Consider the following 16,776-nt stretch of genomic DNA (forward strand, 5'->3'; position numbering starts at 1 on the left):
GAGAGACATGGAAGGCATTGGGAATACGGAGAGAAGGAGGAAGAAGGAGTTTATAAGAGACAGGATTAATCTGGCACAAGACTTTGAAAGGACCAAGATAGCGTGGTCCCAGTTTGTAACTGGGGACACGAAAGCGGACATATTTAGCGGAGAGCCATACCTTGTCTCCGGGTGCAAAAATGGGGGGAGTTCTTCTTTTCTTATCGGCAAACCTTTTCATGCGGGATGAAGCCTGTAAAAGAGAATTTTGGGTCTCTTTCCATATGGTGGAAAGATCACGAGTCACTTCATCCACAGCGGGCAAACCAGAGGGCAAGGGAGTAGGGAGGGGGGGAAGAGGGTGACGGCCGTACACCACGAAAAATGGGGACTTAGCAGAAGATTCTGAGACTCTGAAGTTGTATGAGAATTCGGCCCATGGTAGAAGATCTGCCCAGTCATCCTGGCGGGAGGAAACAAAATGCCGTAAATAGTCACCCAGGACCTGGTTAATTCTTTCTACTTGCCCATTGGATTGGGGATGATAAGAAGAAGAGAAGTTTAGTTTAATCTTGAGCTGTTTACAGAGGGCCCTCCAGAATTTAGAAACGAATTGGACGCCTCTATCCGAGACGATCTGTGTGGGCAAACCGTGAAGACGAAAAATGTGTACAAAAAATTGTTTTGCCAACTGAGGCACTGAAGGAAGACCAGGAAGAGGAATAAAATGTGCCATCTTGGAAAATCGATCAACGACCACCCAAACAACGGTGTTGTCACGGGATGGGGGTAAGTCTGTAATAAAGTCCATACCAATCAGTGACCAAGGCTGTTCGGGGACAGGCAGAGGATGAAGGAGACCATCAGGTTTCTGGCGAGGAGTCTTATCCCGGGCACAGACAGTACAGGTCCGCACAAAATCAACAACATCCGTCTCCAGAGTCGGCCACCAATAGAAACGAGAGATGAGTTGCAAGGATTTTTTGATGCCCGCATGGCCTGCGAGGTGGGAGAAGTGTCCCCATTTGAGAATCCCGAGACGTTGGCGTGGAGAAACGAAGGTCTTCCCTGGAGGAGTTTGCCTGATGGAGGCTGGAGAAGTGGAGATCAGACAGTCAGGAGGAATGATGTGTTGCGGAGAGACCTCTACTTCCGAGGCATCCGAGGAACGAGAGAGGGCATCGGCCCTAATGTTCTTGTCGGCAGGACGAAAGTGAATTTCAAAGTTAAAACGGGCAAAGAACAACGACCACCTGGCCTGGCGAGGGTTCAGCCGTTGGGCAGACTGGAGATAGGAGAGATTCTTGTGATCGGTGTATATGATAACAGGAAATTTTGATCCCTCCAGCAGATGCCTCCATTCCTCAAGCGCCAATTTAATGGCCAGTAACTCTCGATCCCCGATGGAGTAGTTCCTCTCCGCCGGAGAGAAGGTCCTAGAAAAAAAACCACAAGTAACAGCATGCCCGGAAGAATTTTTTTGTAGAAGGACAGCTCCAGCTCCCACTGAGGAGGCATCTACCTCCAATAGGAAGGGTTTAGATGGGTCAGGTCTGGAGAGCACGGGAGCAGAAGAAAAGGCAGACTTGAGACATTTAAATGCGTCTTCCGCTTGGGGAGACCAGGACTTGGGATTGGCATTTTTCTTGGTTAAAGCCACGATAGGAGCCACAATAGTGGAAAAGTGTGGAATAAATTGTCTGTAATAATTGGCGAACCCCAAAAAACGTTGGATAGCACGGAGTCCGGAGGGGCGTGGCCAATCTAAGACGGCAGAGAGTTTGTCTGGGTCCATTTGTAATCCCTGGCCAGAGACCAAGTATCCTAGGAAAGGAAGAGATTGGCATTCAAACAGACATTTCTCCATTTTGGCATAAAGTTGATTGTCTCGAAGTCTCTGAAGAACCATGCGGACATGTTGGCGGTGTTCTTCTAAGTTGGCAGAAAAAATCAGAATATCGTCCAGATAAACCACAACACAGGAATATAAGAGGTCACGAAAAATTTCATTAACAAAGTCTTGGAAGACGGCAGGGGCGTTGCACAGGCCAAAGGGCATGACCAGATACTCAAAGTGTCCATCTCTGGTGTTAAATGCAGTCTTCCATTCATTCGTCCCCCTCCCTGATGCGGATGAGATTATAAGCACCTCTTAAGTCCAGTTTGGTAAAGATGTGGGCACCTTGAAGGCGATCAAAGAGTTCTGAGATAAGAGGTAGGGGGTAGTGGTTCTTTACCGTGATTTTATTAAGTCCGCGGTAATCAATGCAAGGACGTAGGGAGCCATCTTTTTTGGACACAAAGAAAAATCCAGCTCCGGCAGGAGAGGAGGATTTGCGGATAAACCCCTTTTTTAAATTTTCCTGGATGTATTCAGACATAGCAAGAGTCTCTGGAGCAGACAGAGGATAAATTCTGCCCCGGGGTGGAGTAGTACCCGGGAGGAGGTCAATAGGACAGTCATAAGGCCTGTGAGGAGGTAAAGTCTCAGCTTGCTTTTTGCAAAACACGTCAGCATAGTCCATATAAGCCTTAGGAAGACCGGTTACAGGGGGAACCACAGGGTCACGGCAGGGAGTACAGGGAACCGGTTTAAGACAGTCCTTGAAACAAGAGGTACCCCAGCTCTTGATCTCTCCTGTGGACCAATCAAGGGTTGGGGAATGGCGTTGAAGCCACGGTAATCCAAGAAGAATTTCAGAAGTGCAGTTGGAGAGGACCAAAAACTAAATTTTTTCGTGATGAGGTCCGATGCACATTAGGAGAGGTTCCGTGCGGTAACGCACGGTACAGTCCAATCTTTCATTGTTAACACAATTGATGTAAAGGGGTCTGGCGAGACTGGTCACTGGGATGTTGAACCTGTTGATGAGAGAGGCCAAAATAAAATTTCCTGCAGATCCGGAATCCAAGAAGGCCATAGCAGAGAAGGAGAAGGTAGAGGAAGATATTCGCACAGGCACAGTAAGGCGTGGAGAAGCAGAGTTGACATCAAGAACTGCCTCACCTTTGTGCGGAGTCAGCGTAAGTCTTTCCAGGCGGGGAGGACGGATAGGACAATCCTTCAGGAAGTGTTCGGTACCGGCACAGTACAGGCACAGATTCTCCATGCGGCGTCGTGTCCTCTCTTGAGGTGTCAAGCGAGACCGGTCAACTTGCATAGCCTCCACGGCGGGAGGCACAGGAACGGATTGCAGAGGACCAGAGGAGAGAGGAGCCGGAGAGAAAAAACGCCTTGAGCGAACAAAGTCCATATCCTGGCGGAGCTCCTGACGCCTTTCGGAAAAACGCATGTCAATGCGGGTGGCCAGGTGAATAAGTTCATGCAGGTTAGCAGGAATTTCTCGTGCGGCCAGAACATCTTTAATGTTGCTGGATAGGCCTTTTTTAAAGGTCGCGCAGAGGGCCTCATTATTCCAGGATAATTCGGAGGCAAGAGTACGGAATTGGATGGCGTACTCGCCAACAGAAGAATTACCCTGGACCAGGTTCAGCAGGGCAGTCTCAGCAGAAGAGGCTTGGGCAGGTTCCTCAAAGACACTTTGAATCTCCGTGAAGAAGGAGTGTACAGAGGCAGTGACGGGGTCATTGCGGTCCCAGAGCGGTGTGGCCCATGACAGAGCTTTCCCAGATAGAAGGCTGACTACGAAAGCCACCTTAGACCTTTCAGTAGGAAACTGGTCCAACATCATCTCCAAGTGCAGGGAACATTGCGAAAGAAAGCCACGGCAAAACTTAGAGTCCCCATCAAATTTATCCGGCAAGGATAATCGTAGCCCGGAAGCGGCCACTCGCTGCGGAGGAGGTGCAGGAGCTGGCGGAGGAGATGATTGCTGAAGCTGTGGTAGTAGCTGCTGTAACATCACGGTCAGTTGAGACAGCTGGTGGCCTTGTTGCGCTATCTGTTGTGACTGCTGGGCGACCACCGTGGTGAGGTCGGTGACAACTGGCAGTGGGACTTCAGCGGGATCCATGGCCGGATCTACTGTCACGATTCGGCTGGCAGGTGGTGGATCCTCTGTGCCAGAGAGGGATTGGCGTGGACCGTGCTGGTGGACCGGTTCTAAGTTGCTACTGGTATTCACCAGAGCCCGCCGCAAAGCGGGATGGTCTTGCAGCGGCGGTAGCAACCAGGTCGTATCCACCAGCAACGGCTCAACCTCTCTGACTGCTGAAGATAGGCGCGGTACAAGGGAGTAGATAAGAGCAAGGTCGGACGTAGCAGAAGGTCGGGGCAGGCAGCAAGGATCGTAGTCAGGGGCAACGGCAGGAGGTCTGGAACACAGGCTAGGAACACACAAGGAAACGCTTTCACTGGCACAATGGCAACAAGATCCGGCGAGGGAGTGCAGGGGAAGTGAGGTATAAATAGGGAGTGCACAGGTGAACACACTAATTAAACAAGCTGCGCCAATCAGTGGCGCAGTGGCCCTTTAAATTGCAGAGACCCGGCGCGCGCGCGCCCTAGGGAGCGGGGCCGCGCGCGCCGGGACAAGACCGACGGAGAGCGAGTCAGGTACGGGAGCCGGGAAGCGCATCGCGAGCGGGCGCCTGCCGCATCGCGAATCGCATCCCGGCTGGGAGAGGTATCGCAGCGCACCCGGTCAGCAGGTCTGACCGGGGCGCTGCAATTGCGAGGATGTTGCGAGCGCTCCGGGGAGGAGCGGGGACCCGGAGCGCTCGGCGTAACAATCATCTATCTATCTCATATCTATCTATCTCATATCTATCTCATATTTATTTATCTATCTATCTATCTAATATCTATCTCATATCTATCTATCTATCTATCTATCTATCTATCTTGCAACAGGAGAATACAGCAGCACACTGCTAGCACAAAGATATAGATAAAACATGAGTATATAGATACAACATGAGAAGCTATTCAGCTATGGTGCAGTAATGAAATAGTGAGATACTTAGCTTGCAATTTGGCGGCCAAATAGCTTGAACCGTCCCACCACGGTAAGGTGATCTCATTGGGACAGACCCTACACTATGAATATGCCTCTGTGTGAACAGATCAGCAGGCATTGCAAGATCTGGAACCTCCAAATCACCTTATATACACCTGATAGAGGTGGGTGGGGTGCAAGAACCAACATGGAGGTAGCCACTCCCCCATATGTGTAATACAAACAAAGAATAAATTGGCCAGCACTATCGATTCCAAACTATTATACGGACCTGGCTTACAGATTCAGGCTGCTGGGCTAAATATACAGCAACAGGAGAATACAGCAGCACACTGCTAGCACAAAGATATAGATAAAACATGAGTATATAGATACAACATGAGAAGCTATTCAGCTATGGTGCAGTAATGATATAGTGATATACTTAGCTTGGAATTTGGCAGCCAAATAGCTTGAACCGTCCCACCACGGTAAGGTGATCTCATTGGGACAGACCCTACACTATGAATATGCCTCTGTGTGCGTATAATAGTTTGGAATCAATAGTGCTGGCCAACTTATTCTTTGTTTGTATTACACATATGGGGGAGTGGTTACCTCCATGTTGGTTCTTGCACCCCACCCACCTCTATCAGGTGTATATAAGGTGATTTGGAGGTTCCAGATCTTGCAATGCCTGCTGATCTGTTCACACAGAGGCCTATTCATAGTGTAGGGTCCGTCCCAATGAGATCACCTTACTGTGGTGGGACGGTTCAAGCTATTTGGCCTCCAAATTGCAAGCTAAGTATCTCACTATTTCATTACTGCACCATAGCTGAATAGCTTCTCATGTTGTATCTATATACTCATGTTTTATCTATATCTTTTATGCTAGCAGTGTGCTGCTGTATTCTCCTGTTGCTGTATATTTAGCCCAGCAGCCTGCACCTGTAAGCCAGGTCCATATAATAGTTTGGAATCAATAGTGCTGGCCAACTTATTCTTTGTCTATCTATCTATCTATCTATCTATCTATCTCTCACATCTATCTATTTATCTATCTATCTCATATCTAGTGGAAGCAGGCACGGCAGCTCTCCAGAATTGTGATAGATAGTGGCTTTTATTATCACCAAAAAATGTACAGCGACATTTCGGCTTACTCACAAAGCCTTTATCAAGCAGTGTTAATTACAAAGTGAACAGTATATATATGTGATTATACACATACATTATATACATGATTACATCACATCCTGTGGGTGTCAAGCTAATTAGCATATGAATACAAATAAACACAAAGGATCACAGCAGTGGTACTCAAAATCACACAACTATTCAGGAGTCCTACTTGCTGTGAAAGTTCAGTGCAACACTCAATTACATAATACATAGTGCATATAATAAAATAATTATCGTGATCACATGATAATCGCTACCTCTGAATCGGGTCAGGGCAAGGGCACGGCAGATCCCATTGTAGGTATAGTCCAATTGTGGCCAGATCACCAAAGAAATGCAAAATAAAAGTAAAAAAATTGAATCGGCATCCACGCCGCAGCATTTCCGGTGCTTCCGGTCGTCGCTGTACATTTTTTGGTGATAATAAATGCCACTATCTATCACAATTCTGGAGTGCTGCCGTGCCTGCTTCCACTGTATTGAGAAGGGACCTGTGACCGAGGCCCAACCACATCATGCACCCACCTACAGCTCGTGTGCTGCTCCACTTGCTTGACTATCTCACATCTATCTATCTATCTATCTATCTAGCAAAAAAAGATCTTGTCCACAGCACCAATTCCAAAAAAGTGTAGATTTTATTCCATAACAGGTGTCAATACAACAGCGACGTTTCAGTCAGCTCAACCTGACCTTTCTCAAGGACTGCTTGAGAAAGGTCAGGTTGAGCTGACTGAAACGTCGCTGTTGTATTGACACCTGTTATGGAATAAAATCTACACTTTTTGGGAATTGGTGCTGTGGACAAGATCTTTTTTTGCTGTCTAAACAATTTTTGCTCCTCTAACCAAGGATCCAGGATCTACGAGCACCTCCGTACGGATATTTTGGAACTGGATGTGCTGTTCTTCTATTATCTTCTGTATCTATCTATCTATCTATCTCATATCTATATATCTCATATCTATATATCTCATATCTATATATCTCATATCTATCTCATATCTATATATCTCATCTCCATCTCATATCTATCTATCTATCTCATATATATATATCTCATATCTATCTCATATCTATCTATCTTTCTATCTATCTATCTATCTCATATCTATATATCTCATATCTATCTATCTATCTTCCAACATGTAGCTTACAGTAACAACCATTCGTTCTTAAACCACTATCTTCCTGACAGATAATACATAGCTCCAGCATTAATGTGTCTTTTCTTCCCGTCCTTTGTTCCTTGCCACACACATTCCTAGAGACAGTGTAACTCTAGGGTACGGCTTAATGAGATCCCACTAAATCCAAATTATGGAGGATGATTTACATTTTATCCTTGTGGATTACAATCTGATGGAAGCTATTAGCACTCAGCTTGTGACTTCCAGGCATTGTGCATTTTGAACAGATTTCTTATGCCCTATGGGTTGGCTCTCCTTAAACATTTCAGTGCTGCTAGGACAAGTAATAACTATCTGCGGATGCTGCCGACATACTGCATTGATCCGTTCCTGCTCGGAGCACAATGCTGTTGTGTAATGTTATGTGAGTGAATTATAGATATATGCATCCTCCAAAAACTGCTTATATAACGGCTGCATAGTAAGTTTCATTACCACACGTGATATACAGTGTATGATATACTTTGCGTCATTTTCCCTTCATCGCGCAGTAACACGCTATCCGTAAGCGGTAATTATTAAAGGCTCTTTTTATTACATTTTTTTTTAGATGTTATAAGATGTTAATCTACATAATACCATATAATTACACTCTTTATAATCTCTGTACAAGGCCTACATCTTAATAGTCATCCATGTGCTCTATGTAGACTTTGTAAATATAAGAACTATCTTCTTTTTTTATTTAATGCTACCAAACCGTTGTCTCATCATGGCTCATGGCTGTAACGTTAGTATAGTTTATAATATAATGTCTGTACCTGTGTGTGATGGATGGTCTCGCAATTCTTATGTGATCTTTGCCCCCAATGTTCATTTTAGCAGCATACAAAATAAGTGTTGTCTCAGCTTTTCCCAGGTTGCAGTGTGGCCCAAGACATTACATCACTAGTTAGTTGTTGAAAGGGAGCCTGTAGTTGAAGGGAGGGAGCTTAAATAGGAAATAGCCATTTTACAAAAAGAAAGCATCAATGTTATGATGGACTTACAACCCAGCCATTTAGCCCCAAGACAAGCATGGATCCTTCCTTAGCCTATCCATTAATGTCTGACAGGTACGTACTAAAAACACCACACTTATGGTGGAGAACCTCTTTGAATAAATATGTTTAGACATTTCTAAAATTATCATAGTCAGTCCACTCCACATAGTCAAGCATATGCCACATTAATATTATATTTACTTTACATCCAAGTTAAACTGCAACCCCAAGAAAAAAGGGGGCTCAGTGTGAACCTGTGTTTTGATTACATTGGTTATAGATCTTAATTTGCTATATAGAAAGATAATGAAACATATCTACTGATGGGTAAACTTTAAGAAAACATATTTTTGGAAAGAAATTTGTGTAGTGGTATCAAATCTGTTAAGCTGGCATGCAGGGGTGTAGATAAGGGGGGCAGTTGGCATTAGGACACCAACAAACCACTCTTCCTTGGCCAGGCTCTTAAGATCTTCTGTGTTCAGTTGTTTTGACTGTTCTACGGCTGTACCAATTTATGGTGCTACCAAATTGTTTTACTAATGTTCATGCTCTTTCCCTGCTGTTGCTATAACCTATTTGTGCTGGGACTTATAAAAAATAGACAGATTTTCTTTTTTTTTTTGTGTCTTTTCTAGTTCTTAGATTTTTTATACATTTAAAATTGCAAAAATAATACATAAAAAAGGATACATATCCAGGACAGCAAATGAAATCTTTGCTCTTGGTGAAGGAAAAGCCTAGCTATGTTTCTGAGATGTGTGTGTGAAAAATAGGCAATTTTGCGCCAGAGCCGTCACTTCTTAAAGGGGTTCTCCGGTTCTTACACATCTTTTCCCCTATCCAAAGGATAGGGGATAAGATGCCTGATCGCGGGGGTCCTGCCGCTGGGGACCCCGGGATCATGCACGCGGCACCCCGTTTGTAATCAGTCTCCAGAGTGTGTTCGCTCCGGGACTGATTACAGGCGACCACCGGGCCGGCGGCGTGTGTTGTCACGCCTCCGCCCCCGTGTGACGCCATGCTCCACCCCTCAATGCAAGTCTATGGGAGGGGGCGTGATAGCTGTCACGCCCCTCCCGTAGGCTTGCATTGAGGGGCGGAGCTTGACGTCACATGGGGGTGGAGGTGTGATGTCACATGCCGCCGGCTCGGTGGTCGCCTGTAATCAGTCCCGGAGCGAACACACTTCGGGGACTGATTACAAACGGGGTGCCGCGTGCATGATCCCGGGGGTCCCCAGCGGCGGGACTCCCGCGATCAGGCATCTTATCCCCTATCCTTTGGATAGGGGAAAAGATGTGTAAGCACCGGAGAACCCCTTTAAGTGTGGACCAGACACATATAAGTGTGGATCTGTTTTCTACTTAAAGGGAATGTGCCATCAGAAAATGACCTATTGTTTATCTGAAATTTTTACTTTAATCCATATCAATATAAAATATTGTAGTGAGACCTCCACTGGAACCTATCCTAAGCTTATTAATATTGTAGTCCTAGAAAACCTTTTTAAATTAAATTTCCTCTAATATTGTATTTGCATGATTATAAGATGTCACTGACTATAAGATGACCCCCAAGCTTTGGATCTTATTGAGAAAAAAAAGTCCCGAATGTAAGACTACTTTATTGGGAGGGGAATCAAAATAACTGATATTATTATGTCCATTCCCCTCATTACATGCCCATTCCTCCCATCTCATGTAATTCCCCTCATTTGTCCATTGCCCCAGTTCATGTCCATTCCTCTCCATTTCATGTCCATTGCCCCCATTTCATATCCATTCCTCTCCATTTCATGTCCATTTCTCACCTCTATTTCATGTTCACTGAATAAACAGGGGATTGAATATGACATGGAGGGGATTGGATATGAAATGGGGAAAATAAACTTAATTCCTCACGATTTCTTGTCCAATATTGGTATATACCTGGCATGGATTAGGGAGCCTGGTGGCATTGCTCCCTCCTAGGCAGCTTCACTGCATATACTGTACGATAGTGACTTCATCAAATGAAATATCACTTCCTCCCAGAGCTAGGCACTACTGGGAGGTAGAAGAGACATACGGGAGGCAGGCCAAGGGCTGGACCACTGCCAAAATTAAATAGCAAGGAGCATGCACAAGAGCCACAGCAAGTTCATAATCAGTCATTGTTGCGATTGTGCAACCCTAACGCCCCATTCTAAAATGACCTTGATTAAATGATCACTTTTTTCTGAAAAAAAAATAAAAATAAAAAACCTTGTCTCATAATCCAGCAATTACAGCACTTAGTGAACAGATGAGATGTTATATGTATTGGCAATATTTTGTATTATATACTGACATATCAGCAAAAAGGGATACTACCAGCAAGCTACTTGAGCATAATAGACTAAATTGAGTCTACTAGTTATTTTCTGTCTATTTTCTGAACATATACTGAACGTATACTGTTTTGTTTGGGACACAAAATGCCACATTTTGTTTTGGCAAAACTTTTGCTTATATGCCAACATATTCTAGTGGTGTTGTATTGGCAAAAGTTGATGTAATTGAGTCATTTTCCAAATTACTCTATAGTGTTGGACTAAGGATACCATAGGCACTTAGAAGGAAGAAGGAACTCTAATCAATATACTGACTCTAGTCCAGTGATCGGCTCTGCTTCACTTTCATGTTCACACCGACAAAAGCAGTGTTTTTGAGGTGCAAACCTCTGTTTTTCTCATAATAAACCATGTTCTTTTCACTTTAAAAACATCACTGCCCTTTGACTTTAATAGAAGCCTTACATAAATCGCTCATTCTCATTCAAGTCATTCATTTGGCCCATTGGGGACCCTACTCAGGAGTGGCCGGGCTACAAAAATTACACACGTCAAAACCTCATTCAGGAAGTCAGTAAAGAACCCAGACAAACATTTAAACAACTAAAGGCCTTACTTGCCTCAGTTTTAACAGGTACAATTCTACAATAAGAAAGAAATGCATCTATAGGTGAGTTATCTTTATCTTGTACAAAAATTACTTGGATGAGCTGAAACATTTAAATGTAACAAATTAGAAAAATAGAAGCAATCGGGTGAGGGGCAAATACTTTATTACTGTATGACTTAGAAACAATGTTTTTTTTAATAGCTGAACATTGTGGCTTTATAAAACATACCCCATAGAAAAGTTAATTATGTAGAGACACAAATTGTTACCTTGTAATCTGCTTTTTCAAAACAAATACTGTAACAAGTCTAAAATGTAAATGAGTCTGTAGGTCAAAGTGCTTATAGACCTTACTGCGCTGTGGAATGTAGCAAAGAAAGAAAGAAAGAAAGAAAAGTAAGAAAACAGAAGTCCACGCCTCAAAGAAATGAGAACTTCATAAAAACCTAAGGAGGAACAACAAAAAAATAACACTTTTTTTGCATATGATTCCATATTTGACATCTTTTCCTCTATCCACAGGGTTGGATACACATACCCCCTGGGCTCTCTAGAATGGGGCCTGAATCTCCCCACTGTATGGGGTGCCGAGTGTATGGGAGTGCTGAAGGTACACCTGAAAGTATCTCTGGCTCTGTCATAGACAATGCATGGACCACATTCTGACCCCGCACTTCATGCAGCATGGAGTTTTGGGAGCCCCATTCTGGAGATTATGGTGGGGGCAGAAGTCGGCAGTAGAGATCAAATGCTTCTGTCAGCAGGATGATCCAGCACATTAGTAGCGGAATGTAAAAAAAAATTCCTACAAGATAGCGGCAAACTGTGTGACACTCACGTGATTGACTGATGAGACTGAAGACTAGTGATAGACTATGGCCTAATATAAAAGTCTTCTGATTAGTTTCCAAGGCTGGTCCTTTAAATTATTTAAAGGGCTGGATGCTACAATTGGACCTCTTGTGAATATTTTCTAGCAGCAAAGTTATGTTATGCAAATTATATTTTTGTTGATCAAATGGAGTAATTTTACTTTAAGTTCATATGACAAGTTGATGTTCACATTGTCAATTCATTTTCTTTATCCAACACTGAACCCATAGACCAAGTGAGTAATGTACGTAGAAGTTGTTGGCTCTCTCATCAATATATTTCATAGGATAAATCATTCAGCTTTGGCCTTGGAAATTAATTAAGGTTCTATACATTTCAAACGACTGTGGTGAAATGTCCGGAAACAATCAATAGGCATAAAAATAAATATTCTTGCTGACTGCCGGAAGCTCCAGGGTACTATACACTCTCTCTGGTGTACGCTCAGACTGACAGTTTTAATGGAGCCTATGTTCTTTATAAGGATAGGATTTCAATAAAAGCTTTCCCATAAATCTTTACTGTACTCGTAATAGATCTGTGGAGTAAAAAGATTAAAACTGTCATGTTATAAAAGGTATAGAAATAAATATCTATATAATCAGCTATTACAGGAGATTTCCCATAAAGATCCTGCATCTATACATTTAGTGTTTGCTCCTCTACAAGCTGCAGTGATCCTGCCCAGATCCTAAAGTTCTCCACCATGTACGTCATTTTGTAATTGAACCTGTCCCTAATTCATTCACCGCATCTGCTTTACACAGACACTATGTTATTAGTTTTACTTAATGCATGTTACACAGAAAATCAATATATTATTGTCTTAGACCCATTGTAAAGAAGAAGGCAGTCTGAGTTGAATAGACTCAGGTCTCGGGGGGGAATGAAAGTATGGTGGTAATCACATTAAAAGGCACAGAGTCAATACGATTCTTACAGGAAATGTAATTATATAGTGCACTTTATTGTTCACATGCTGCGTGTTCAGCCAGGCATCACTCAGCAAATGGATATGGACATATGCAAGGTCTGCTGGGCATGGAGCAAGGTGAGCTCAGAATAAGGGAGCAGGATAGCAACGGTAGTATATAAGAAAGAAGAGAAAAAAAACACATGCGCCCCTAGTGCGGTACCGTGAGAGTATTTGGCACAAGTACAAGAATTGTACTTACCAGAATGTGTTGCGCTGTGGGCACAACACCATGAAGAGCATAATAGATAAATCTGCATGCAGCCAGGATCCTCCGGTTGAAGACTTGCTCACCGGTGGAGATTCATAGGAAAAAATGGCAGATGTAAAATTGGATCCTTAGTTCGGCGCAGGGCAGTAGAAGAAGAGTCCGTAATGCAGGGGTTAACTTCATATGGTTTATTCAAAACACAATCGCAATCCGTTTCTTGCCCGTACAGGGCACTTCCTCAGGCAATGTGTATACACATTGCTGTAGCTTCATCACTTTTCATATGATTTATATTATGCATTTTATATCATATACACTATCCTGCAATCTATTGATGTCCTTAGGTATCAGATGACTTTTGCCACCTATTTTCTTCGATTCTTCCATAAACATGCTGCTCAGGTCACCCAAACATGCATGGAGTTGACTAGTAACCTGTCTGACCCAAAGTTGTGTGGTGCCATATATATTAGATGGTGACAGATCCAGCCACAAAGACAAGGTCCGCCAATCACCTGGCCGTACACATACCGTAAGATAATGGTTGACTGAAATGACCTTCGTCGACCATCTTCTGTAAATTATTCACAAATGCTGATGGCAGATTTGTCTGTCGAAAATCAGATCTGCCATTCTGAGTTTCTTTGGCTGACTGAAAAGATAAAAACATAATCAGCTGATTCGGCCAATTATCTGTCATGGTGCGCAGTTCAGTGTGCCATGTTTTTGGCACTATAATTTTACCAGTATGACAAATCCATTTTAAACAGTTACAAATGAATAGATATTTTGGTAAACTTATGTAATTTTTTTTTCTTCAATAATTTTCTACAGGTCAAAAAATCCTTCACCATCGGAGTGATGTTTTAGAAACAGTTGTCTTAATTAACCCTTCAGATGAAGCCGTCAGCACAGAAGTAAGTATGGTTTTTACTACATCCAATGTGTAGTATCCCTTTAATTAGTAATACCCCTTTAAAGTGCATCTGTCAAATAAAATAGGTTTATGAAGCTGCACACACAGTGCAGTAGGGCTTCACAACCCTACTCCAGGTATATCTTTGTTGCTAATGTGAGCTGCTGTATATCCAAAAAAAAAAACACATTTGTAATTCCTCTAGGAGTCAGCCAAACAATCAGAGAGGCAGGGATCAGGATCTGCTGTGTTCCAGGCCTACAACATCTCTCACCGACTCTGTTACACCAGCTCCCCCCTATCCATTGACACCGTGCCTGACCGTCAATGAGAGGGCGTGACATAAGCAGAGAGGCAGTACGACCCCGGAGCATAGCGGATCCATGGACATTATCACATACCATAGTTGCTAGAAGAAACATAAAAATATGAAATAACGTGTATTAACTTGTGTGAAGCTATTTCCACATGTACAAAAAGAAATAGAAAAAGATGCAAGTCAGCTCTCCACCCATGTGAACACCGTCCAATATAGAAAGCGAAGCCTTGAGAGAGTCAGCAGGCCAGATCTCGTGTATATAATAGAAAAGCACATTTGTAATTCCTCTAGGAGTCGGCCAATCAGAGAGGCAGGGATCAGGATCTGCTATGCTCCTGGCCAGTGATGGCGAACCTTTTTGAGCCCGAGTGCCCAAACCGTAATGCACGCCAACTTTTTTTTCCCCTTAAAGTGCCAGCACAGCAATTAAATTAGAATACTGAGGTTTAAGTTTAGAAAAAACAACTCATACAGTTGCCATAACTAATTAACATCTTTTGTTTTAAAAGAAGAACACAACAACAGAGTTCAATGATCCAAACTTGTTTTTTTTTTTTTATTGATAAAACATCAATTCTAGGAAAGAAAACACACTGGTGGTTGGTGGTGCATCACCTAAATAAGCACATATTCCACCTATCCACCAGCAGTTTGCACGCATCCTACATGATGCTTTGGCACAGTTTGCATCAGAATTACATCCGGTTTTAATGCAGCTTTGCATGTATGTCAATAGATCTGCATTTTTCTTCTGATCGTCCAGCTTCACCAAAGTTACATGTAAACTGTACCAATGATGCGTACAAGGGGATACCCAACTTGTGATATGATTACATACCAGGCTGAAATTGTATGAGGAAAGCCTTACTCTGGGTCCTTTCTCTGCTTCTACAGTTACAGTAAATAACCTGAATTAGAATGAGCAAGATAAACAAGGAAACTAAACTTGCTTAACACACTTTAACTCCTTAACGACGAGTGCCGTAAATGTACGTCTTGGTGATGCGGTACTTAACGCACCAGGACGTACATTTACGTCATACGCATAACAGCGGGCATCTGAACGATGCCCGGATCATGCGCGGCAGGTCCCGGCTGTTGATCGCAGCCAGGGACCCGTCGGTAATGGTGGACATCCGCGATCCCGCGGATGTCCGCCATTAACCCCTCAGATGCCGTGATCAATACCGATCACAGCATCTGCAGCATCGCGGTCACTTAATTGGATGATCGAATCGCCCGCAGTGCTGCCGCGGCGATCTGATCATCCAGCACGGATGAAATATGGCATCAATAAAAAGTACAGATCACGGTGCAAAAACTGAGCCTTCATACCGCCGCTTATACGGAAAAATGAAAAAGTTTGGTTAAAAAGTTTGTGATTTTTTTAAAGCGCAACAGTAATAGAAAAGTATGTTATCACAGGTATCATTTTAATCGTATTGACCCAGAGAATAAAAAACACATGTCACTTTTACCATAAATTGTACGGCGTGAAAACAAAACCTTCCAAAATTAGCAAAATTTCGGTTTTCTTTTTAATTTCCCCACACAAATAGTATTTTTTTGGTTGCGCCATACATTTTATGGTAAAGTGAGTGATGGCATTACAACTGACAACTGGTGGCGCAAAAAACAAGCCCTCATACTAGTCTGTGGATGAAAATATAAAAGAGTTATGATTTTTTGAAGGCGAGGAGGAAAAAATGAAAACGTAAAAATAAAATTTTCGGCGTCCTTAAGGCCCAAATGGGCTGCGTCCTTAAGGGGTTAAGCAACTCCTAAATTAGGGTTTTGGACACAAACCCTGCATTAGGTAATACCCCCAGATTAGACCCCCCCAGTAGGCAGGTAGTACCCCAAGAATTGATCCCCCCCAGTAGGCAGGTAGTACCCCCAGATTTGACCCCCCAGTAGGCAGGTAGTACCCCCAGATTAGACCCCCAGTAAACAGGTAGTACCCCCAGATTAGACCACCAGTAGGCAGGTAGGAGCCCCAGATTACCCCCCCCCCCCAATAGGCAGGTATTACCCCTAGATTTGACCCCCCCCCCAGTAGGTAGGTAGTACCCCCAGATTAGACAGGTAGTACCCCCAGATTAGACAACCCCCCACCCCCGGCTGGTACCTTTGCAGTTACCAGGGATTCAGGGCAACACCTTCCCCCAGATAAGAGCCAGCAAAGCTATGCGCATCGGCCGACCGCCGCGTAATGACCCTCGGTCACGTCACACTGTCAGAATACCTAGGGCCGGTATCAGGACATAGTGACGCCAAGGAATAACTTTGTCACTCTGACTAGTCTGACTATGTGAATGTCTTTCA

At 43.6% G+C, this 16,776-nt stretch overlaps 1 protein-coding gene across 1 annotated transcript in view; it reads left to right on the forward strand.

Moving 5' to 3' along the window:
* The window catches only part of MAP1B (microtubule associated protein 1B), an 84,970-nt gene that overhangs the window by 47,507 nt on the left and 20,687 nt on the right, over positions 1–16,776 (forward strand). The window contains exon 3 of the mRNA XM_056539731.1: positions 14,051–14,133. Coding sequence (XP_056395706.1) covers positions 14,051–14,133 — 83 coding nt within the window. The remainder of the gene's footprint in view (positions 1–14,050; positions 14,134–16,776) is intronic.

The sequence above is a fragment of the Hyla sarda genome, chromosome 1 (assembly GCF_029499605.1).
Source record: "Hyla sarda isolate aHylSar1 chromosome 1, aHylSar1.hap1, whole genome shotgun sequence".
Classification (NCBI taxonomy): domain Eukaryota; kingdom Metazoa; phylum Chordata; class Amphibia; order Anura; family Hylidae; genus Hyla; species Hyla sarda.